At 32.2% G+C, this 26,479-nt stretch overlaps 2 protein-coding genes across 3 annotated transcripts in view; one reads left to right on the plus strand and one right to left on the minus strand.

The window, feature by feature from the left end:
* Positions 1-25,156, plus strand: part of LOC115888186 (proton channel OtopLc-like) — a 29,238-nt gene extending 4,082 nt beyond the window's left edge. Inside the window, exons 2-8 of one of the 2 annotated variants that reach the window (XM_030907808.1) lie at positions 933-1,130; positions 2,902-3,018; positions 3,235-3,464; positions 16,335-16,505; positions 17,393-17,553; positions 17,607-17,794; positions 19,512-25,156. In XM_030907808.1, coding sequence (XP_030763668.1) covers positions 933-1,130; positions 2,902-3,018; positions 3,235-3,464; positions 16,335-16,505; positions 17,393-17,553; positions 17,607-17,794; positions 19,512-20,490 — 2,044 coding nt within the window. In that variant the 3' untranslated portion in view covers positions 20,491-25,156. The remainder of the gene's footprint in view (positions 1-932; positions 1,131-2,901; positions 3,019-3,234; positions 3,465-16,334; positions 16,506-17,392; positions 17,554-17,606; positions 17,795-19,511) is intronic. The other variant, XM_030907809.1, reaches the window with a different exon arrangement.
* LOC115888185 (neprilysin-4-like) lies at positions 3,490-14,181 on the minus strand. Its single transcript, XM_030907807.1, has 10 exons — positions 13,649-14,181; positions 11,788-12,223; positions 11,073-11,455; positions 10,943-11,017; positions 8,451-8,771; positions 8,198-8,395; positions 7,234-7,341; positions 7,077-7,176; positions 3,819-3,967; positions 3,490-3,765 (listed from the first exon to the last, which is right to left on the minus strand). The coding sequence occupies exons 1-10, from the start codon at positions 14,157-14,159 to the stop codon at positions 3,542-3,544; spliced, it is 2,505 nt and encodes an 834-aa protein (XP_030763667.1). The 5' UTR covers positions 14,160-14,181; the 3' UTR covers positions 3,490-3,541.
* Positions 25,157-26,479: the final 1,323 nt, after the last annotated feature.

Consider the following 26,479-nt stretch of genomic DNA (forward strand, 5'->3'; position numbering starts at 1 on the left):
GAAAGAAACAATATTTGTCCGTGAAATTTTTCTTTTTCGATATACAGAGTGGTCCGAATTTTAATCGAGAAACTTCTGAAATGTATGCTGCAGATAAAAATAAGTAAAAAAGTTCGTATAAATTTATGACTTAAAATGTCTGGTTTAGGGTATACAGGGTGTAAAAGTTTCTTTTTTAATTCAGTTTTTTTCAATGCCAATTCATTGTAGGTGTTCGTATAAATTTATGACTTAAAATGTTTGGTTTAGGGTATACAGGGTGTAAAAGTTTCTTTTTTAATTCAATAAAGTTTTTTTCAGTGCCAATTCATTGTAGGTCTCTGGACAATTTTAATTAATCAAAATATTAAAATACTTAAGTGATAACAAGTTAAAATTTGTAGCATTGCTGCCTAGATAAAGTCAGAAATCTATTAAAATTTTTCATATCATGTATCTTAAAATTATGCATTTCCGGATGGAAACTTTTCTTCATTTTTTTTATGGGAAATTTTGTGAATTATCTTTTGTCAGTGAAAAATGGCTGTGGCTTCTTTGATCTGGGTGTATGATGTATCTTTTGGTTCTGTATTTGACAAAGCAAAGTATAAAACTTTGCTATATAAAAATAAAATGACTATTATTATTATTGTGGGAATGAATCGCGCGCCAACCGCAAAGTACCTTCGTTTAATTTCGTTTCGCCCCTATCCTAGCCGTATCAGACGACATCCGCATCGGCTGTTCGCAATTTATGATAGACATTAATAAATAAGTTTATTTCCACTCGCGTCGTCGCACTCTCTGAGGCACTAAATGTGTTTATGTCTTTGTTCTCTGGAACCGATCAGATAAATTTAATTTAAGAGTATTGAAATAATTGAGTTTTAATAGTTTTTTTACATTTCTTCTGGTATAAAATGATTTTTTTACGATCGCACTCTCTTTTCCAGCTGGCCGACGATTCCTCCTCAAAATATAAGCGGCGGCAGTCGCAGTAGCGCAGCATTGGGGTTTCGGGATCCTCTTTTGCCGTCTCCTGCCTCTACCAGTGCCATCATAGTATCACCGGAAACGCTAAGTCATTCATCTCCATCCAAATCTACTGCCAAAAAAATGACGGGGCACGCTGTACAAATTCAAACGCATAAGTGAGTACTAACTTTACATTTAATATTTACTCATAGCTAGGGACGCAAAAAGTAACACCAATGTATAAAAATATCCCTTAGAAAACAATTAAAATAAACATCAACTGTATGAAATAATGTAAAACATAAATTGTTAATTTTTTACACACTTAGTAATTCATAATTATAGACTTTCAACAAGGAAAAAAATCAATAAAATTATTTTAATGAAATAATTAGATTTTGTACGTGGGGAAAGTACAGATAATGGAAGATTTTTAAATTCTCTTTTATTTAGGGACAATTTCCAATTTCCGGTAGTGCACGTTAATAATAGACACAATTTCCATTGTTATTCTGATTACAAAACACGTCTATTTAATTAACAATATGAGCTGATTAGTTATAAGCAGGGGTTGAAAATTACTTTTATCATATATGTACATGTACCCCATATATATGATAAAAGTAATATACTATATAGTATATACCCATTCATCGAGAAGAAACCTGCAATGAACCAGGAAGTTCATATAACATTCATCGATCTACAAAAAGCATATGATACAGTGCCAATAATAAAATTATGGGGAAGTATTGCACGAATCAAGAACTAACGCAGCTCTGATAAAAGCTGTACAAAATCTTTACCATGGAGGAAAATCACAAATAAAAACGGTCAACGGTCTCTCAGAGAAAATTTCTATCACTAAAGGGCTCCGACAGGGTTGCTGTATATCTCCAACACTATTTAAAATTTACATTGCCAAGGCCTTACATCTATGGAAAAGAAAATGTAACGGAATGGGTATAGAACTGAATGACATATGCCTATACACCTTGCAATTTGCAGACGACCAGGCCATAATTGCAAACGACAAAGATGACATGGAATATATGGTGCGGAAAATAATTGAAGAATATGCTAAATGGGGTCTCACAGTAAATACAGAAAAAACAAAATACCTTCCATTTGGAGCTAATACAGAAAATCTTATTTTAGACAATAATATGGAAATTAGGGCATGTGAAGATTACAGGTACCTAGGATCGATATTTACAGGAGATGGAACGGACGATAGAGAAATAAACAACAGAGTAATACAGGCACGAAGAGTTATCAGATGCATAAATGGCATTCTATGGAGCACTGAAATTACAAAAAAACAGGAAATAATATATACGGGACACTAGTTAAAAGCATATTACTCTATGGATGTGAAACATGGCGACTCACTGAAAGGAATAAAAGGAAATTAGAGACAACAGAAATGGACGCGATTAGAAGAGCAATGAGAATTTCAAGGAGGGATAAGATCAGAAATGAAGACATTAGACAACAGATGGGAATAGAGAGAGCAATAGTAAATGATATAGAACAAAAATAATTAATATGGTACGGCCACGTTCAGAGAATGCACAATGAAAGAATTCCAAAACAAGTCATTCATTAGATACCACCTGGTAAACGAAAGAGAGGACGTCCCAAGAAAACATGGATGGTAGGAATAAGAAGGTCGATGAGCGAGAAAAATCTGACCGAAGATCAATGGGAAAATCGCACAGGGTGGAAGTTAGGCATCGGACAACGTCGTAGGACGTTCTGACCCGCCGAATTTATATATATATATATATATATATATATATATATATATATATATATATATATATATATATATATATATATATATATATATATATATATATATATATATATATACATGTACATACATATTGTTATGTCATAATCCTAATTTAAAATTTTAATAAGTATGTGTTTCCTTTTCCATAGAACAGTTTCAACGGCCCCTTTAGCAATTCCTGGATACTATTATCATCAACATCAATTACCCGTGATGAGAAGACTTAGTAGAGCGGAGAAACAAATAGAATGGAGACAATTAGGGGCGTAAGTATAGTGTCAACCAAAAAAAAAGGTCAACTTTGGGAAAATCCGGACATTTTTCGAATTTAAAAATAATTTCCGGCGATTTCTCTTGGTCGATTTACTTATTAGAATTTTTTTCCCAAAGTTATACGATAAGTAGTTTCTGAGATACAGCCGGCGTCCATTCTTAGTTGGTCACCCGGTACAGTTTTAACATATCAGTTTCTAATTTTATAGGGATGCTTTAGCAACTACGTTGTCAGCTCTGTATGGAAAATTGCTTGTTGTTATGGGCACCGCCTTCCCCATGGCAGAAGTAATTTCCACTTACATTCCACCATCGTTTTACGAAGCCTACTACCTGTATCTGTATATCGGAAGTATGTTTTTTCTTCTTTATATGTATACTGTGCTTTTACGAGACAAAAGGAATATTAAGAAGAAAAACAGAGAAAACGCTTGTGTAGGTAAGTTATCAAAAATTAATGACTTTATTTAAAAAAAGATATTAAACATAATAATTCATTTTATAATTATTCTTATTTTACCATAAGACACATTTTTTCTCCGGATTCATTGGACAATCCTTTGGACAGTCGTAGGCTTTGGCAAAATCTTCGGAATTACTTAACACTCCAATTATTCGAAATATTCCTGGGGAATGAACTGATATTTTCAAACGATTTTTTGCTTCTTGGATTCGTTGCAATCCGCACCAAACTTGTGCGAAGTTTAAGAAAAACAGTTGATTGTTTGTTAAGTTCATGTCTATAAAAATATACTTTACATTATGCACTAAATTGTTATTTTAGAATTATTACTGGGCAATGTTTCATCCTCTGTGGGATTTGCTTTTATCCATGCTTGATAAGCCCGGAAAGACTGTTTTAATCCACCGTTATCTGCGATATTTTCGCCTTGTGTCATATATCCATCTAAGGCCACTTTAATCTCTGGTAACATATATTGGCTTAAAAACAACAGTTAGTAATTATTGGAAAAACTGGAAATCGTCCGATTTTCACCGAAATTGGTATACGCCCTATTTTGAGGTCGTAGATTACGAATCTTTTTTTCTGGCAGTCTCTTACCGTTTTTCAGTAAAACGAATAATTATTTCAGCATCGAATTTTTCTTAATTTCTCATATTTTTAAGGTTTTTAGCACATATTTTGTTAGGTATTCAATAAAAAATGATGTTTTTGCTATTTTCTGTTACTTTTTTAACTAATTCTATGCATAATAGAGGAAAATTTGCTATATAAAATAAATTTCTAAACAATCTGAAAATGTTAGGTTATGTGTTTCTGGCATTTAAAGCAACGTTGCCAATGCTAAACCTAATTTTAGCGTGTTTTTTTCGCTCATTCTGGGATTACGAGGCGATCGATCGCCAGAAAAACGACTCCTTCCCATAACTGCTATTTTACCAACGAGATCTGACTATTTATAACCACGAAGTTGCACGAAAGAGTTTTGATTGCATTGGTTACAACTTCCATGCGGAGGGTGTTAATCTTTTTTTGATATAATATATCAAAAAAAGATTAACACCCTCCGCATGGAAGTTGTAACCAATGCAATCAAAACTCTTTCGTGCAACTTCGTGGTTATAAATAGTCTTTATATAACTTCTTTGCGGAGGGGGTTAATCTTTTTTTATATAATATAATAACAAAAGATTAACACCCTCCGCATGGAAGTTGTAACCAATCCAATCAAAACTTTTCCGCGTAACTTTGTGGATATAGGTAGGTATATTTAACTATTGTCAGATCTCATAATAGGTCATTTTTTTAAAATCCCTAATCACCCGAAAAAATAGAAGATATGGCAATTTTTCGATATGTAAATTTTCAAATTTTTAGATTAGGTCTAGAATATATTTGTCTCTTTCATTACATAGGAGAGAGAAAGAAGGATATATGAAATGTCAAAAACTTCCATCTGGTCTCAATTTTCTTTGTTATTTTGTTAAGAAAAGCGTTTTCAGTAAAATTTTGGACATTTTTCTATCCTCAATCAAGTGTAGCTTTTAGATAAACTATAATATAATGAAAATATAGTGAAATTATTACTTTATAGGGTCGAAATAAAGAACAATTCAATGTTGAAATAATTTTCCGTTTTTCTGAAAAACGGTAAGAGACCGCCAAGAAAAAAGTTCAGATTCGTAATCTACGACCTCAAAAGAGGGTCTATACCAATTTTGGTGAAAATCGAACAATTTCCAGTTTTCCCAATAATTACCCAACAGTTTATAATGCTCACAATTTAAAGAAATATGGTTATTGTATATACAGGGTTGTTCACCACATACGACACGGAGTATTGTAGCTAAACGATGAGATTTTTACAAATTGTAAGTTTTGGGTTCGATGAAGGACTATTAGAGGTACAATTTGAAAATAATTTTACAAGATACAGAGTCTCCCAAATAAGTAAAAAATATCAAAGTTGTATTTTTTTAAATGGAACACCCTGTATATTATTACATTTTTAGTTTCTACGATTAAAATAAAGGTAAATTTGATTACGATTTATTATACTTAAACCTTACCGTTTATGAAATATTTTCAATTTTGTGAAATTGCAGTAAAAATTTTAAGGCTTCATTTCTCCAAGGGTATCAAAGTTTTTAATACTAAATATTTACTGTAGTTTATTTACTGATCAGTTATTGTGTTGCAATAATAAAAATAATACTACCTTATACAGAGTGTCTAAAAATTTATTTTAAATAATTATTAGCTTCACACGGCAATAACTTGTTTAATTTAAATGGAACACCCTGTATATTTTACGAGAATCAGATGCACAATTTAATTGTCTATCAAATTATATTATACCATTTTTTACCTATCTCTTTAAGTTTCCGTAGAAAATGCATTTTCTTGTAATTTAGAACTTATTTATCAATATACCCATGGACTATTGACATTTTAGATTATTTTTAAAGATGTACCAAATTTTTAAAGATTACAGATACTAATATTGTCGATATAATTCGTTTATTTCATTAAAAAATTAAAAAAAACTGTTTAAATATTTGTTAAAGAGGACCAATTAATATGATTCCAGTATTCAAACTACATTAACTGACTGTTTGCGTTGATTAATAATAATTGCTCCAAATACTAAAAAACTGAATTTTGTATGGGCATTAGACAGTGTGATAAAAAGTAACACCTTAAAAATGATATTTCGTTTTTTAATAAATGCTTATTTATAACAACAGAGACTTTAATTTGATAACTTATTATTATATTGATTTCTGACTCAAATCCACATTTATTTATAATAATTTATTAACGAACACAATTAAGTATGTAAGTAATTAGTATATGGGCGGAAATAATGGTGTTATATTTAATTAATGGTATACTCTTTTATAAAGATTTAAATAGTTTTCTTTTTGCATACAAATGGGCTAGTAATATTATCGTTTTGCTAAAAACGATAATATTACTAGTCTGTACATTTGTTGCTTTAAAAACAATCTAAAATGTCAATATTCCATGGATATATTGATAAATGAGGTCTAAATTATAAGAAAATGCATTTTCTACGAAAACTTGAAGGGATAGGTAAAAAATGGTATAATACAATTTGATAGACAATTTAATTATGCATCTGATTCTCCTAAAATATACAGGGCATTCCATTTAAATTAAAGAAGTTATTGCCGTTTGAAGCTAATAATTATTCAAAATAAATTTTTAGACACTCTGTATAAGGTAGTATTATTTTTATTATTGCAACACAATAATTGATCAATAAATAAACTTTATTAAATATTTAGTATTAAAAACATTGATACCCTTGGAGAAATGAAGCTTTAAAATTTTTACTGCAATTTCACAAAATTGAAAATATTTCAAAAAACGGTAAGGTTTAAGTATAATAAACCTTAATCAAATTTACCTTTATTTTAATCGTAGAAACTAAAAATTTAATAATATACAGGGTGTTCCGTTTAAAAAAATACAACTTTGATACTCCGTGTCGTATGTGGTGAACAACCCTGTATAAAATTTTTATAAAAGTTTATATCATCACATTTAAAAATACATGTTTACCTATATTGATCAATAATGCACTGAGCTTTTTCGTAAAAATTTCGTATTGAGCTATCTTTCCACCACATTTTCAAATTACCAAATTGATCAAACAGACGCCCTAAAATGATATCAGTGAAAGCCCGTGAAATAAATTTATACTTCTAATACTTCTTACCTTTATCGTCAAACCCATGGGTTATTTCATGACCTATAACCACACCAATTCCACCAAAGTTCAGCGCTTTAGGAAAATGCTTATGATAAAATGGCGGCTGAAGTATACCTACATAGAAATCATTTTTTGTTAATATTAATAGAAATTATATACAACTAACTGTTAATCGTATTTAAATAAATTATGAAAAAAGTTAAAATTATTAATATTCAAATGAAAATTTTATATGAATTTAAATGTATTAATTACTTAAAAAGTTTAAATTAGTGTTCTTGTTGGTATAAAAATAATAGTAGAAATTAAATACAACTAAATGTGAATCATAATTAAATGAATTGTGCAAATATTTAATATTTTATTAATAAAAATATATGACCCATGCGTGTTTCTGAGAAGTATACAGGGTGAAAAAAATCCGGTTTTTCCAAAAAACTCAGCAATCCTTGGGATTTTTAAACTTTTTTGATGGCATCTTGATGAACACCCCAAAGCGCAACTTTGTCCCAATTTAACCATTTTCGTAACTATTACGGTTACCGAGATACCAATGCTCTCACGCCGAATTTGTAGCACCCTGTATAGTACTGTTCTTGTTTATATGTTACATATTCATCGGTAAAGACTGTTCAGCCATCGTTCACCGTTAGGTCATCATTATTTGCCAAATATGAGTTTTAGGGTGTGTCTGAGATCAGTTCATATTGTTTAGAAAATTTTAAGTGCGTTTCCAGCGTTCCAGTGCGTTGAACTCTCCATCGTTCGTCGTCGGAAGCAAAAAAAATACAAAGAATAAAGAAAAAAACTTCTTCCGACGACGGAAAGAGATAAACTTTCCGAAACGTTAAGTATTTTTTTCTTGTTATTTTGTTGAAGTATGAGATTATAATTATTGAATAGTTAAATTTCAGACACAACATTTTTGCTTTCGTTTGATTTGATATGATATATAAAAACCTATATTTACCAGCGGGAAACATTATTTGATTTTTATTTCTGCTATAATAAGCATTTACGATAGCTGGAGAAGTACTCCACAATGTCCTGTTTACTTCAGTATCCAGTCTCTTGCGTTCAGCTCGGGCAAGATGTCTTAAAATACTTAAAACGTTTTCGAAAAAATAATCTGGATTTATTTCGACGTCATAGTACCGCATAGTTAAATCTAAACAAAGAGAAATGGGTTTCTGTTAAAAAAATTATGTGTTTTAGCATTATACCTGTATCATTCAGTACAAAATCCGGAAATCCAATCTTCAAATCCATATTCTCGATTTTTTTCCGGGCATAATTTTTGGTAGAAGAATCCAGCCAAGAATTTTCAGTTAGTATCTCTTTGAAGGAATTTACTAAAGCCTGAGTCATCTGGATCGTGTCCGTTTTGCTAGTTTCATCAAAATATTTTCTTACAAACAACGCACCAAGTGCCATGCCCATGTGGGTATTAACTTCGGATACACAAAATTGCCATCTAGGAGGTTGCTGTTCTCGTCCGTAAAGTACAAAGTTGAACCTTTGTTTAATATCTAAATACCTTGCATCTAAAAAGCGTCTTTATTTATTTTTTTTAGATTTTTTATTATTAGAGAATTTGAAAATTGGGATTTGTTATTTATTGTTATGCCTATTCTCTCTATTAATATCCCTTTAGAGTGCTATGGGATTTTATGTCGTAGTGTAAATTAATCTACACTGTCCCTGTTCATTTATTAACTTTTTTGGTTTATCATATGACATACTATGCCGGGTGATACATACATATATTTCTTACTCGTGGTAATCATAAAATCATTCTTACGTTATTCCCGTATATGTTAGTAAAATGTAATTCTCTTTCTTGTTATATTATATTACTCTAATTAGGATTTTATTTTTAATCAATTGAGAGTGACTTTACAAGTTTCCGTTTTTTTTTTCAATCATATTTTCTTCTTTATTTATTCATATTTTTGTAAAAAGGTTTAGTTACCTAACATGTATTTATTATCAATCATATTATACTAAAATACACTACTTAATTTATTTGAATTTAATAGAACGCCTATGGAGAGCGGTGTTTACTTTATAGAAAATGGCCCTATATTTTTTAAAATTTTCGATGCTGAGAAATACAAAAATATAAAATACAAAATATATTGCAATATAATTTATTTAATGTTAAAATCAAGAACAAAGTTTAAACCACTGTCAAAAAAACTCTTTATTGGTGACCGGTTTCGGCAATTCTAGCCATCATTAGACCTTAAAAATAGATATAAAACTTATATAAATGTATAAAAGCAAATAACATTTTTATTTTATCTGCTTTTACGTTTCATCTTTCTAACAACCATGCCTAGTACATACCAAAAATTGCTATTTCGAAAGTAACGTAGCGACGCGACGGGAGCACCAACGCCAATAGTAACCGGCCAAATCGCGACAGGCGAAAACGTGGAACGAAGTAAGTGGCCGTCGCGCCGCGCCGCCGATGTCGAGCGTCGATAGTCAGTTACAGCAGGGACCAGTTACTTCTGTCCGCGACAGGGAACTAAAACTCCAGGAGCGCGACGGCTGGGGCGAAGTAGGTCGCCGCCGAGGTCGAGCGTCGATGCCCAGTTACAGCAGTTACTTCTGTTCGCGACAGGGAACTAAAACTCTAGGGCCGCGACGGCTGGAGCGAACACGTTCCGATCGAGATCGCGCGGCGCTACGGACATACCAGTTCCTGATACTATTGTTGGCGACCGACGAAATCGCGACGGCTGGAGCTAAACACGTCGCTATGGGGTTACTACGGTTCGAGCTAACTTCAAGGGCGATTATAAATAATTTATAATTTTGTCGTCATTATGATCGTCGTTCTTCAGTAACAGGTTCATGATTCGTTGTGGTGCGCGACACGACGTTACAAAAAAATACCGCTCCAAAATCGCGTTACTCAAATACCGACACATCACTATCTTGTTGTCGTTGGAATTTCAAATCTCCGAAAATTTTCTCAAGCCGGTCCTGTTCTTCTTGTTTTTCTTGTTGTCGTTGTAATTTTTCCTCTTCTTTATCTTTACGTAGTCTTTCTTGTTCTTCAGCTTTCTCTCTTCTCATATTCTCCATAAAATCGCCCAATAGTTTGCTTACTTCCTCCATTTTCTTCGCTTGTTCCCTTGTACTAACCATAAAATTCTCCAATCCGGTGTAAAATCTTCAAAATCCACTTAAATCCCACTTCCGACACCAATTGTTACGGATTCCGTGGGTCCACTAATTTAAACTCACGATAAAATACTTAACGAATTTATAATCTCACTTTATACACACAATAACTAACTATAAAATTCCTTCACCAAATTGTTCGATTCACAATTTCCAAACGCGGTATATTCAAACTTATACCCCTACTGACTGTTTCTCGAACTTTTTACAATTCTCGGAGAGCGTTCTACTTCATACTGGAACAATCTATTGTCTGATTCGCTTACTTGTCGACTTGATTAAGAGATGGCGCCTAAAAATGTCTTTTACTTTCTGCCATTTTTCTTGACACGTTGCGGTTGTGTAGGCAACCAGTAATACAGTTTAGCGCCACATACACCTTGACCTTGACAATATACTTTATTTTAATATAAAATATACGAGTTTATAATAATAAATACCAATATACCAAGGTTATTAAGCCTATGTCGTACGAATCTCCATATTATATAGTTTTGTAAAATTCGATGATTTGTATTACTTAATAAATATATCAATTCCAACAAGTATTTGGCGCAATATACTGCTACAGGAGTGTCCAAACTGATGTCATTTCCTACGATTAAGGAGATTAATTATATTTGCTAAAGTTTCAAAAAAAATCTTTGTACCTAGGATTATAGTAAAATAAGTTTTCCAATCGTACTGCGGAAAATATAATGTGATTGATGATAGATCGGTTCTAAGATACACGTCAGATATATTTCGCCTTTCTTCTGAAGAGGCCATAATTTCAGCTAACATGGTTTCAAATGTTATTATATCGTCAACTTCTTTTTCGACATCGACTAAGTCTGATCCGAGTGTTTTCACAGTACTTACTATTAATATTTTATAAGCACTTACATATTTTATATTTTTGGGATCTAGAAAGTAATCTCTTGTGGGAAGTCCCAAACTTGTCTGGTCGATGTGAACTATATATTGATTCGCTCGTTTTATATCCGGACCGATCCATTGCGACAAGATCACGTCGTTATTTAAAAGACGTAATCTGAAATTATAAAATTAATCTATTTTGTAAAAACTTTTTTCTAAACCTAGAGTCAAATGAGTGACTAGTAGAGTTCCGAACCGAAAAATCCCGCTACCAAAAGTACCGGGAATAACCGGTTCTTTTGAGACATCAAAAAATCGGGACTCGAAATTATTAATTCCTGGGTTTTCGGTACTGTCGCAAAAAATTAATTATTGATACCAACAATTTTTTTTGTTACATGCGAAAGACCATGGATGAAAAATAGTAAAAAATTCATTTCTAACGGTCGAAATCAAACTCTTCTTACTTCTGAAGTTTCTATAATGTTTATTAGCAAATAATATTACCTGCCTAACAATTTAAATAAATCAAATCCTTCTTCAGCCCATTTACTAGATAAGATAGGCCAGCCATCTAATTCCTTTAAAATTTTTAATAGAGGCTCATTGCCTCTCTCTAAAATTAGTTCAGTATTCATGCAAGATTCATAGAACTGTTTCACTTTTATAGTGGCATTGGTTGTTATATTAGGATCAGCTCCACTATTAAATATGTCGGTGAATTCTATTTTCTTATTTGACGCGTTATCATTTGAAATACTTGATTTGCTGGATAGGGTTTCGTTCAAAACTCGGTCCAAATTTTCTCGAATTATTTCGAAGGTGTCGTAAGTGGACCTATCTGGTGGTATTATATGATAATTTTTCCAATTACCACAGGCATAGCTATAGAAATCGTTGCACGGATCAGCTATGCTGTTCATATATTTCTGCATAATTTGACCTAAAAATCACAGCACTTATCAGGTGTGTAAAAGTATCAAAATAAAACACTAATTCCCCACAATACACTAAAACACTATTACGACGTTTCGCTAACCATATTAGCATCATCTGCTGAAAATCATCATCTCAAATCATCTCTCAAAATTTCAATTTTAATCATCTGCTGATCATGCTAACATAGTTAGCGAAACGTGCGTCCAGTCCAAAAAGTAAAAGTGTTTTGGTATATTGTGGTGAATTAATATAAATATCATTATCAATATCAAAATATGAATCCTTCAATATCAATAAACAGCACGCCAATAGAAAAAATCCATACATACTTGGGCACAATAATAAATAAAACTGCCGAAGAATTGCAAGAAATAAAGTCCAGGATTGATATAGCCAGAAATTGTTTTTTAAAACTAAAGGAATTTCTTTGCAATAGAGATATAAACTTAGACTAGCGTGTACCCGCGACTTCGTTCGCGTCGAATTAATCATTTATAATAGTGATGATAAAGCAAAGCAAGAATTTCAATTAACATACAAACTGGATAAAATTTTAATATGGCGATATTATTATGTAACTTGGTAATATTTGAGGGGTAGTCTCATCTCGTTCCTGTTTTAAACAGAAACAATGACCAGATTTTTCGAAACACCCTATATACACTTTTAAAAAATCTTAAAATATGTAAGAAAACAAAATAAAATATACGTGTTTAGGCGCTTTTTCGGAAACTGGACCGTTTTTTAAATAAAAAAATATTGTAATATTTGAGGGGTGGTTTTACCCTCTTGGAACTGAAATTTCGAAAAATCCCTTCTTATCGAACCTCTACACCCTAGAATCAACCTGTATGCCAAAATTGAGCTTCTTACGTTGAGTGGTTTGAACAGGATCGTGATTAATTAGTATGTCAGTCACTTAAGGATTTTATATATTAGTATAGATTATAGAATATTGAATATGTCATAATTTTATTTTATTGAGATTTGTATGGTAAATCTACCCAGCGAAAAGAATATTCAGCATTAAAAAAAACGGTGTCAAAGACTGTTAGGGAATAACAGTCGATGATAATAATTGTCGCTAGGCCTAGACGTCATATACTATAAAAATTAACATAAAACTTGTCAAAAATTAACAGACACGCAAATCTATTTCCAAATTTTCTCGAATTTTAAAGTACACTTAAAAATAATTTTTACTCAGTATAAAAACAAATTACAACCTCCCTAAGGCGGACTTTCCATTGTGTTGACACGTTTTTTTCAAAAAAGATTGGAATGAAAATCTCAAATACAATATATGCTTGATATGAAGCTTTTGTGAAAGAATGAGTCACCCTGTATTTTACAATAATTGAGGATAGTGAATGTTGAAGATTGGTTTATTTTGGTAAAGTTATCGAAACTTGAGAATTTCATAAATTACTTTGCATACTCCTGACTTCTTTTTTCGTTTTTTTGTTGTGCCAGAATATTTCGTCGTTAACAGGTTTTGAATTCGGTAACTCCGTGTCACCTTTTGAAGTTATATTAATCTTTATAACCAGCACCGTTTTATCTTCATCAGTTTGATGTTCGTCGTCTGTCGGTTTATTAACGTCAGGCACATTTATAACTGAAATGTTCAAATCGATTGGTTCTGGATCGTTCAATATTTCAAAACTCCCCAAATTTATTTTGTTAGCCTTCACACAGTAATTGTTACTGGGGCCAAGAAAATTGTAATTAAACTTTCTTTTCTCTCTGTTATCCAAGTCGTAACTTCTAAAATGAACGATTTTTTCCGGCAAGAAAACTGTTTTTGTATCTTGCAGTATTTCTCGATGGTCTTCGTGATCCAAAGTTTTGGTGTTTTCGTATCGTCGAAACATATGTTTCGAATTACTTTTAAGTATTAGCGCCGCACAAATAACACTAATTATTGTAAAGAAATTCATTTATATGTTGTCAGTGACATTTATAAATCAACACTGTCACATCTAATCCGTTCTAGTTGAGTGAAATATGTCTATACAGGGATTTCCAGGCATTTGAAAGTATATTAAAAGTTTTTTCTGGATCTAGTTTAGATACTAAGGTTTTAAGTTAAGCTTATTTTATTACAGTTGTGACTGTCAAAAAGTCCATTTTAAATAGAACACCCTCTATAGTTTTTATTTTTTATTTGTAATTGGAATTCTAAACACATTTTGTTTCTAAATAATATCCCAAAGTAAAATTTTCAATTAAAGATGCAAATGCCTATAAAAACATAACACAAAAAAAATATAACAACTACATTTAGCAATATTATACTAAATAATAAAATAACGTATTTAAACTTTAATAATTGCTAATAAACATTATAGAAACTTTAAAATAACTTCAGAAGTAAGAACAGTAGAGAAACATATTATAGTAGAGAACACATATATAGAAGAGTAGTACATCACTACTTATTTACAAGAGTTTGATTTCGACCGCTAGAAAGTATCAAAAGTCTTTCGCACGTAACAAAAAATATGTTTTTAATTATTCAAAATCCGGGAATTAATAATTTCGAGTCGCAGTTCTTTGATGTCTCAAAAGAACCGGGAATCCTCGGTATTTTCGGTATCGTGATTTCCCGGTTCTGAACCCTTGTAAAAACCTTAGATTAAGGTAAAAACTACCCCGATCACTACATAAATTTTAGTAAAAATATTTTTCAACTCCACCGACGACTGCTTTTTATTTTCGTAAAACCCTCCTAAGGCCCCTCTAAGACCCTCCTAATATTTACTACATTTTTGTCTATCGTAAAATAACGCCACATTGCATAGTTTTTAAGAAAAAAAAATTGGAGAATTTTTTCCCAAAGCCGACCTAAATACATATACAGGGACGTAACCGACAGTCTCTAGACCTCGCTCTAGGACTATCTAACGGACAAACAAAGCACTTTTGTATAGGGGTGAATTGTGTCTAATTTAAAAAAAAAATATTTTAATTCCAAAAGTACGTAGTAGTTCTACATCCACGGAATATTGGGACACCCTGTATAAACAATAGATTTGATCAGCAAAAGATAATTTAATGTTTCATCATTATCTGTAAATATTTTTAATAAATTGTCTTTTAGAAAATGATCTACTCTACTTAAATTTTGCAATGATTTATCAAATAATATACAGGGTGCTCATGAAAATGTTACAAATATTACGTTAATAAAACTATAAAAACTATTTTTTTACCTAGATACAGTCATTTTTCTTCTGTCTAGGAGAAATTCAAAATGAAACTAAAATAGATAATTTCGGACTTCTATTATCTTTATTTAATTTTTGAATAACGTTTCGGTCAGTGATTGTCAGTGTTGTGTTAATCAAAAAAAATTGGCGCCAGGAGGCACGTATATCCGCCCATACTAAAATATGTTAATAAAAAGTTGGTAGGCAGTTCTTTTAGTTTCAAAATAAAGGTATTTTTCCAATTTTTTTTATCTCAAAAACTGCCACTTTGACTGATTTTGATGTCATTACAAGTTTTGTTGCAAATATTATTCCTAGTCTTAAATTGAAAACCGCGTTTCGCTAGCTACTGTAATTTTGGAGTTACGATTTTTTAAAATTTTTAACCCCCTCCCATACACCCTTACCAACCCCCCACCCCCACCAAAAACTAATGGCCAGATTCTCGGGTGCCACAGTATTTTTGTGTCAAATTTGTTTAGAATCGGTTTAGCGGTTTTTGAGTTATCGTGTTACAGACAGACGGACAGACACCAAGGGAAAATATTTTTTATTTAGGTCATTTATGAGCCAAATAACTCATTTTGAGTGAAATTAAAAAAACTTTTTTTTGCCGATCTTAATAGCCTACCATACCTGTTGGAATGATCGGCTTAATATCGAGTATAGATCGAAAAATAAAGACAATGGAAGTCCAAAATTCTTTTAGTTTCGATACTGAATCATTGTCTGTCACAGTCAAAGTAAATTCAAAATTAATAAATAGTTTAATTTTAATAATAGGTTCTTTAAAAACATTCATGCAATAAAATGGAAACTTTTATTATCAATTTTTGAATTTATCGGCGATGCAACACACGGTAAAACTATTTCCATATATCAACGCTTGTTTTACATTTTCAGAAGCGCTTCAGGCTAGTAAAGACATGATATCTGACGAGGAGTCTGATAATGATTCAAATAGCACCACCGTAACGAGTTCGGAAGCGCCGAACTACCGACCAAGAATTACTTCTTTTTCGTTAACTAAGCAGAATTATTATGGAAGTTTTTATCTTAGAATGGGAGCAGTAGGTAAATATTCTTAGGATATATCGGAACATTTTATACATTGAATCGTCTAGCCTCCTACTAAACGGATAAATGAATTAAATTACCTAATTTACCATTTCTTTACTTCTTTCTTATAAGTACGTCGAATAAAATTGTTAGTTGTTTGGTTCAATCTCCTGAAGATGTTATTACTTATGTAAATTCACAATATTTTAAATTGATTTTCTTGGATACTATTTTATCCGCATCTCATATTAGTATTACTTACAAGATGCGAATAAAATCATAATTACTTCCAACTAATTTTCTATAAAAAAATGTTTTCGCTAACACTAAAATCGAGGCATCGTAACATTTAAACGCATATATTTTGAAAGCCGTTCGCCATTTTGAACCAAAGGTTTCTCCACCTCATTTTATATACATGGTGTTTCCAAAAATATGTGCTATCTCTCGTGGGGAGATTCCTCACGTAAAAATAAAATTTATTTTTCATATCAACATAGGTCCGATTCTGTTTTGTCTCGTAGCTACAGGGTGTTAAAGTTTTAATAATCTTTCGATGTATTATAATTTTCTTCCAAGTACTGTTAGTGATTCGAATGAAATTTTGAGGGTAAAAGTTACTACAAGTGCTACATATTTTAATGCTAAAATAGTGTCGATTAAATTCATCAGGGACGTGCATATGGAAATGCGACGAAAAAAGAAATGTATCCATCCTGTATCTCCGAAACGAACCATTTTAGGACATAAATTCGTACGATTTTCTTTACTTATTTTTATCTGCAGAATATACTGCCGAAATTTCCCAAATACAATTCGGACCATCCTGTGTATGGAATTGATTTTCAACCAAATAATGAATACTGAGCTTAGTGTGTGATATTTTTTTTATTGTTTTATAGCTTTTGGGATAGGAAGTATGATTTACTCTGGTTTAGAATTTGGACAATATTTTGAATTAGACGGAAACACCAAATGCCACAACGTACTTTTGGCCCTAACACCAGCTACAAGAATGGCCTTTATTTTTATACAAATGTACTTTATTTTTCTAAATAATGAAGTGAGTATATAAAATGTTAACAATCAAATTTTATACGTATACTTTTTTTTCAGCAAATGCGTGTATATAAACATAAAATAGCCGCGAGATTTGGACTTATGCATATGATAGGTACAAATTTGTCCGTTTGGCTCAACGTTCTAGTCCAGGAAACTAAGCACGAAATTCTCACGTTTTATAATCCAGAAAATAATTCCCTTCGAATATCCCATAGGATACCATACAAAGGAAACGTACTAGGGTAAGTTAACACCACAGTTAAAGTGAGATATACAGCGTTATTCTTTCAACGCTATTATTTGATATTTGAAATGTAGCTGCTTCTATACAGGGTGGGTCTTAAATAAGTGCAAATTAAGGGATAGTATATTTCGACCCCAGACACAGGATTATGAGTTTTTTTTTGTAAAAAATTGTACTTTTTCAAAACTTAAAAAAAATAAAAAAAAAATGGCGCCAAGAGGCACGTATAGCCGCCCATACTAAAATATGTTAATAAAAAGTTGGTAGGCAGTTCTTTTAGTTTCAAAGTAAGTATTATGTTAGAGATTTGATTTTAAAGTTTCAAACTGGATCGGTCAAAAATAAAACAAGGACAGGGTCCAGGGTACTGAATGAAGAAATGCAGATGGAAGTTATTGGTCAGGTATCGGTCAATCCAGAAGCATCAACACGCCAGTTGGCATCAATCACAGATATCCCTCGAACATCTCTCAGGAGAGTATTGAAAATGCACAAATTCCATCCCTACAAAATGAAGATTCTGCAGTAACTTGGCGACGACGATCCAGATAGAAGGATTCAGTTCTGTGAATTAATGACGGAGGAAATTCGAAGGGAACCTTCACTTACTAAAAATATTTGTTTTAGTGATGAGTGCTCATTTTTTTTAAACGGAATTGTGAATAAGCAGAACTGCAGATACTGGAGCGATGAGAATCCGCATATTGTTGTTGAAGGACACACCCAACATCCCCAAAAGCTCAATGTTTGGTGCAGAATACTAGGGGATAAAATTATAGGTCCATTTTTCATCAACGGAAATTTGACTGGTGATGCTTATGTGGAAATGCTGAACAATTTGATAGAGCCAGCCATTGTAAATGAGGTTGAAAATCAAAGAGATTTGGAAGGAAATTTAATTCTTAATGAAGACCTCATACACTTTCAGCAAGATGGAGCCCCTCCGCATTATTCTATTGTCACAAGGCGGTGGATGGATAGATATTATCCACGGCAATGGATTGGCAGAAGGGGTCCAATCGAGTGGCCGCCAAGGTCACCTGATCTCACTCCTTGAGACTTTTTCTTGTGGGGTTACACTAAATCCATAGTCTACAAGACAAAACCAGGTTCGTTGCAAGAATTGCGGCAGAGGATAACTGAAGCATGTCGAAATATTCCGAGAGAGACTTTCTAAAAAGTGAGAGAAGAATTTGAAAATCGTTTGTATTTTTGTATGGAACAAAACGGCTGTCATTTTGAGCAATTGTTAAAATAAATTATCATTTTAAATTTCTTTCAAATTGTCAAACCTATATTTCTTATCACTACTTACCAGTAATTGTTGCAAACAATGCCAAATAAACCTGTAAAAAACTACTTTTATTATTCAAAATGAAATATCATATAATTCAGTTTTTAATCATATAATTCAGGGATTTTGCAAGTACTTTTTAAGTCTTTCTAGTCGATGTGGCAACAGCGGGCGGCGAACAAGCCGAGATCCGCGAGATCTCTCCCCCGCGCCGGGGGATCCGCGAGATTCCCCGGCGGCTCTCAAAATGTCGCAATTTTTTTTTTAAACTTTCAAAGTTAAATAACTCGATTATTTTCAATTTATTTTAAAAATGGCAAAGAGAAAATATGTTTTTTTTGGCCAGATCTACTACCTCTTAAAATATCTGCACTCATTTCTGGGACACCCTGTATATTATAATATACTTTTTATGTTTCAGACTTCCCATGGTTACGACAGAACATCCCCTTGAGGCTCACGGTCACCACATTGCAATACGAGGCTTAAAAGGACCCCATCACCTCTACGAATGTAGACGAACCAACATCATCGGTTCCCTAGTTCAAGACGCCTCACCTTTCCTATTTCCTTGCACCATAGAATACAGCCTCATATGTGCCGCCATTCTTTATGTCATGTGGAGGAGTATTTCTAAACTGCCACAACCAAACAACGCTTTGGTTAAAACCAAGTGTGATATTAGCAACTATAAGAAAAGTCCCCATCATTATACAGTCGATTGTGCTAGGGCTCATAAAGGCCTTTTCGTAGGGATTTTGTTGTTAGTATTGACTATTATTTCCCTTATATTGTTTTTCGTATTGATATCTAGATCGGAATTTGTCGGGTTAGCTGTTATAGAGGTGAATATATGCGAACTCACCTTATATGGTATGACAACGATAGCTTCAGCGATAGGGATGTGGCAAGTACGCCAGTTGCGTTACGACGGCACAAAAAACCTTCAGTTAGATAACATTCTTTTAGTAGGTGCGCAAACAGGAATGTACATCTACAGTACCTTTACAATAATCGGAGGGCAGTTCACTATTCAGAAAAATACGGTCTTGGTTTTGGTTACTGCGGTCGCTTCACTTTTGCAAACTACCTGCCAGACGATTTTCATTCTGGATGCGTCAAGAAGATCTTGTGGTACTCCAGAGCAAATTAGAAAGAAGCCTGGTAGAGAGATAGTGACATTCTTGTTGGTAACAAATTTAGCGATGTGGGCAATAAACACTCTCGAGAAATCTAGAGCCGAATCTCATCCTATTCAGTTACATTTCTACGGGTTGTGGGCGTGGACTATTATTACTCACGTGTCAATGCCTTTGGCTATATTTTATCGATTCCATTCCACTGTGTGCTTGTGTGAAATATGGAAGAGAGCTTATAAGATGAAACCGACTTATATGTAGTACAAAGTGATATTTTTAAGATTTATATATTTTCACGGTTTATATAAGCAATTGAAATATTTTTGCAATTTTCCAGCGTAAGTATATTTTGGTATAAACTACAACGAGAAAAAGTATGTGCCATTTTGAAAAACAATTAGAGTAGAATCGTTTAATAAAACCAAATCAATTAAAGAAAATCATTCACGGGAAATAAATTAAAAAAAATACAAAATATACCTAATTAGAATATTAGCATATCTTGTACAATAAATTCAATCATACATACATATACACATAAGATATCCATCCATAAACCTTTCACAAACACAGTATTTTTGACATTATATATTATATACAGCATTATTATAACTAAAATCGTTATTATACACATATGAAGAATATAATGATTTTTTTATAAATTCACATGTAACGTCGTTTTTTATATTATAAAATGTAAACATAAGTACAGGTACCTATTTGTAGAAAACATATCCTTTAAATAAAGACAATACATATTTACACATTTGTAACCATCGCTCTATACATATATTACAACATTAGTTACTTAGTATTTTTATAATTCGTTTCGTGTATCGTTTTAATAGTTTTCTATGTCACATAGCCCTAAAAATTAATTTTATGAAGGATGTACATTTTCAAAACCAATACACCACCTTTGCTCAAATGTATTAAAAGCTCATATATGTATATGTCCTATATTACATAATAATATACTCTTATATAAGGCTCTCATTTTACTTTAGTAATATAATATCTGATCAAAAATAGATAAAAAATAATAAAAATTATAATTTTTCAATATTTTACTGATATTATTGTTTTTAAAATAATTTTTTATTAACTAGGAATATGATACCCTTAATTACGGTTTTTACTATTCTTAGTTAAGCTCTAAGGCACTTTTTTGGGAACAGTTAGAATTAGATGTTTGATATTTCTTATACACTTTTATACATTTTTAAGTGTTTTCTAGTAATAATATTTTTTAATAACCATAGGTCAGGGATAAATTCACATGGAGTGTGAATACAATACAAATAAATATATATTTCACTAAAAATTTCCAATTCTATTCGAGACAGATAGTTTTTATATATGAGAAAATGGTCAAAAGCATGTACATACAAATTATGCATTTATTCAATTTATACAAAAAATATCTGATTTGGAATATTGGCTGAGCCAAGTCACACATCATGCATTGGATTTCAAATAAATTTCTCGAAATATTATACAGGGTGACAACAAAATTGTTAAACTTCAATTTTGTCTAAACGAAGGATTTTAAATATCACTCGTTATGTTTGTTTGCATTTTATATAGACCTTAAAATTATGAAAAAATATGAAATATGAACCGAAGATTTATTTTGAGCTATATGCTATATGCTACACAAATTTCAAATTTATACGATCGAAGGCAATGAATGAACGATTCCGTTGTCACCCGATATAGAGATTGATTTATAGCCTTGTAAGGGTTCAGCGAAAATCAGTTCAAGCTAATATTTTTTAAGAAAATACGCATTTATGTAAGTTCAAGACAGTAGCACAGATCGTTTTTAAATGATACATTTTTAAAATATTTCCAATATACGGCATTAAAAATATCGAATTTAGTAAATCGCAAATAAAGCCCCGTACTAACTATGCGCTGAAGCGGTTTGTCAGTTGATGCGCCAATTGATCATGACGCGCCAATGCGTGTCGATGCGATGGGTTGTGCGGTAGTTCGGGGAATGTCGTTTTTTGGGCGAACCGTCAAAAGAAATATGGCGAACACAATAGACGAATTTCGAAACCTCGACGAGCTATGCACCGACGCACTACGAACCGAAAAGTATGTAGTATGGGGCTTTAATCTATACATACCGACGAGTTTGCATTAGAGATAGAAACTAAATTTTGTTTTACATGAAACAATCTGCGTTCAAAAGTTTTGTAGTCTGCTAGGAAATCTGATGTTGCGGTTTGCCAAATCCTCATCACCTGATTCTGATATATTTATTTGGCAGAGGGACCTTAAGGTTCCAATTTATGACTATGAGGAATAGTATTACGAACTTGAGAAACAATTACATACAGTCTTCCTTCAAAACTGCCGATTAACAGATAATGTTAATGAACTCTAATATTGCTCTAAAATAAATGATGAAGCCTTCGATTTTAGTTGTGGTTATGATCAGCCTGCTACTGAACAGTCATAGAGGAAGTAATAAAAGTTTTATTATCTTTCTCTATGTGAACAGTTAATTAAAATGGAACTTTAATATTATTACCCTGAAAGTGAAATTGATTTAATCCGTTATTACATTACTTTTAGCGTGACACTATAGACTCCTAATAATAATGTCGCACAAGTATATAAAATTAATAAAAAATATTAAGCCGGGACCTCATTAGCCAACACCCGATGACATGCCACGCCATGCTATGCTATCCCACGTGTTGCGACGTGGGAATGGGTGTACACATTTGGTAATACCTGTTAACACGCCTGAAATTTTTATTAGAGTTAAAACAAGTTATCAGTAGTTACGAAAATATACTAGAAGTATCGATACCCATATCGATATTAGATTATAATCATAATACCAATACACCAATATTATATTCAGAATCCAATATCGATATTTAATAAGATCAATCTCTTGTTGCCGATTTTTCCTGGATTTATTTTGTTATATCCGATGTTGAATCGATTCAAAATATCGATTTATTTTATTTTTGGGACATCCCTACATCAACTACAAAAGTAGATAGCTACGGGACTAGAGAGGCAAGAGAGGAACAACACGCTGTAACACACATCGGTGAGATCTGGGACTGACGAATGCCCATCACACGTGTGATAGCGTGTTATGGCGTCGGATGGCGTGGCGTGTTGCCTAATGTGTACGCAATACATGGAATTAAATGGAAAAACATACGCACAGATATTCACGACGTGGGGTAGCATGGTATCGCGTGGCTTGGCGTGTTGGTTAATGGGGTCCGGGCATTATTCATGTGTAATGATGTGAATCTGTATATCAGATATTAAGTTAGAAATTAGAACACAAAAAAGGTTAAAACATTATTTAGTAAAGAACTACAAATATTTTTTTCGATCGAAATTTAACAAGTAAACAAATTGAATAAAGTCGTTTGATATGTTGCATGTACATCGGATATAAACAAATCGTTAAACAACTTTATTATGCAATTTGATTTTATTTGTTATAATAAAATTGAAACTGACTCAAAAGCGGTTTATTAAACGGCATCAACGCCACTCGCGAAGTAATATAAGTTGATGTAGGCCAAAGTTATTTCGTGTTTCGAACTTTGTCTCGTCTCGGCTTATTTTCATTTCGTAAAACGCCTCTACATTACGCGTGAAATTTCGGAGAAGGGATTGGCGGGGAGGGGGACTTTCGGTTGTCTCCTGTTGTTTCTTTCAATTTCGTTTTGTCTCGAGCGACTTCCATGTCGTGTAGGTTTTTAAGTCCGGGTCAGAGAAATTTTTATTATAAATTATTATAACACTTATTAGTGGCTAACTTATTATATAAGTTAGCCACTTTTTTACTTATTAACCTGTTATTTACAGGGTGTCAAAAAAATAGCGTATACAATTTTGGTGGGTGATTCTACAGATAAAAATAAAACAAAAGGTCAAACCTGATCGACTCTTCAATTAATAAGTATATCATTACAAACATATGGCATGTCTTAAAACTAGGAAATGGTGTAACATACGTATATGTATTTGTTAGGTTATAAGTTACCAAAGTATTATTCTATATTATTGTTAATGTATTGAGTTTTGAATACAATTTGTTATGTTGCTTTATAATATTTTATTACTGTAATACGCTTAGTGTCGTAGTGATATACCTGCATACTATAGTTTTACTGGTGTTTGATGGTCATATAAGTCTGATTAAGATCTGATTAAGTCTGATTAAGAGACGCAAAAAACGTCCACTGAACTGTTTTATGTTAATCAATAGATAAATTATTTTAAAAATTTTGTCATGATAACTCCGGGATGATAATTCCAATATAAGTAGTTTTTAGACCTAGAAATAGTATTGCTGGAGCCACACCTGTTTACCTATAAATCGGTTGATTATCGCAATAAAATGCTTTAATTTTAAACGAAGCATAATAATACTTAACGCTTCGTCCTACGTGGTCGACAAAAGCGCGCGACGCGGGCGGTAGGACCGACGCGAACTTATGTTTTCTTATGAAATCGTCCTGCATCGACGATGCAGGACACTTTCATAACCATAGATAACAGAGCTAATTCATAAGTATTATAAGAAAATTTTCATTGTTCATAAGATAACATTTTTTGATAACGTCGCGTCGGTCGTATCGCTCGTATCGCGCGCTTTCGCATTTACGAAATCTGAAGAGAAATATTCCCCGATAATTAAAAGATAGCGTTTCAATATATTTACTTTTTTTAGTAAAATATGAGGACAATAGACCGAATATTTTGAAAATATTTTCATAGATATACTGGGTAATTAATAGATTTTGGTTCTTTTTTCCAACTTATGTATTGTAGTATACGTTTGTTTATTCTAGTATACGTTTGTATATACCTTTGAATAAGAAGACTAAGGAAGGAGCATATCAAAAATCTTAGGTACACCGCGATGGGCCTCAAATATGGCCGACTTAAATTCCGGTTTATCAGTGCCGTTCTATTTTTATTTAAAAAATGTAAAACTGTGACGTAGGGTAGACGTGGGGTAGACTCAATAATTTGTTATTTTATTTTACGTTGTGAATAAATGTTGGTAGTTATTAAAATTGTTATAAAAATATATAATTCTAATAAAAATAGATAAGTTATAATAAGTATTTATTAACACCAACATCCGATACGCTACTGAAGCAGGTAAGTCAAATTAACGTATCAAAATTCTTTGACATCTGATCTTTGACAAGTAGTAAATAAATGCTAAAATGCAAGAAAAATATATAATTTAGTTAATTTAAGTGAATTTCATAAATGATCGGTTTACTACACGTATGTATATTATTTAGCCACTTACTAGCGAAAAGTTTTTCCATTATTTCACTCAATTTTTGCCGAGATCTACCGCACGCTACACAACCAACTATTTTAGAGTCTTTTTCGATAAATCGCGATAGTGTCACTGTTAATTTAAGTTCTGCCACAATATCCATCTAGATTTACTACCTTTATACAACTATCAGTAGTAGAATAAATAATAAATTACATAAAATAAGCTCCGTAAAGACTGACAAATCCCTAAAATTTCAAATAAAATTCAAATGTGTCAAATGAATCGTCAAACAGAACTGTCAAGGATCCCCACCCCAGAGTGCTTTTTCCGCCCACCATGCACGAATACATGGATAGCATTATGCTCCTTCCTTAGTCTTCTTATTCAAAGGTATATACAATATGAACGAAAAAAAAATAGCGCCAACGATACCTATGAAATGAAGATCACTATCATTTTATATGTAAAATTATAGGTATGCATAGGAAATGTCATCGATTGTCATTTCTAAGCTAACTCGACGCGTTTTTTTTTCGGTCATACAGTATCTACACTTAGTAGTCTTATAGTGTATTGTAGTATATTTATCTTTTGAAACGCCTCTATTACAAAATATTGTTCATTAAACCAAAATATATAAGAAAATCATTAATTTATAATTAAGAGAGCTTTAAATGTGAAGTATCCGATAGGGTAGCTGCAGGTTTTGCTCTAGCAATACTATATATAATTCTTTTGTAGTTTTGTTTGAATCTAATGCAGTTTAAATGTATGTGCCATATTACGTGTTATTATAAAGCCGAGCTCAGACGACTCGTGTACTTGGCGTGGCATAGCAATGGCAGGCTTGGCGCTCATACGATTTGTCTATTACAAGTACGCCAACACGAACATTATTTAAAATCCATGGCTAGTAAATAGCACCTTATTACAGTTTTTTTTCAGTTCTTGTATAGT

Source organism: Sitophilus oryzae, unplaced genomic scaffold (genome assembly GCF_002938485.1).
Source record: "Sitophilus oryzae breed Bouriz unplaced genomic scaffold, Soryzae_2.0 scaffold_690_pilon_pilon, whole genome shotgun sequence".
In the NCBI taxonomy this organism is placed as follows: Eukaryota; Metazoa; Arthropoda; class Insecta; order Coleoptera; family Curculionidae; genus Sitophilus; species Sitophilus oryzae.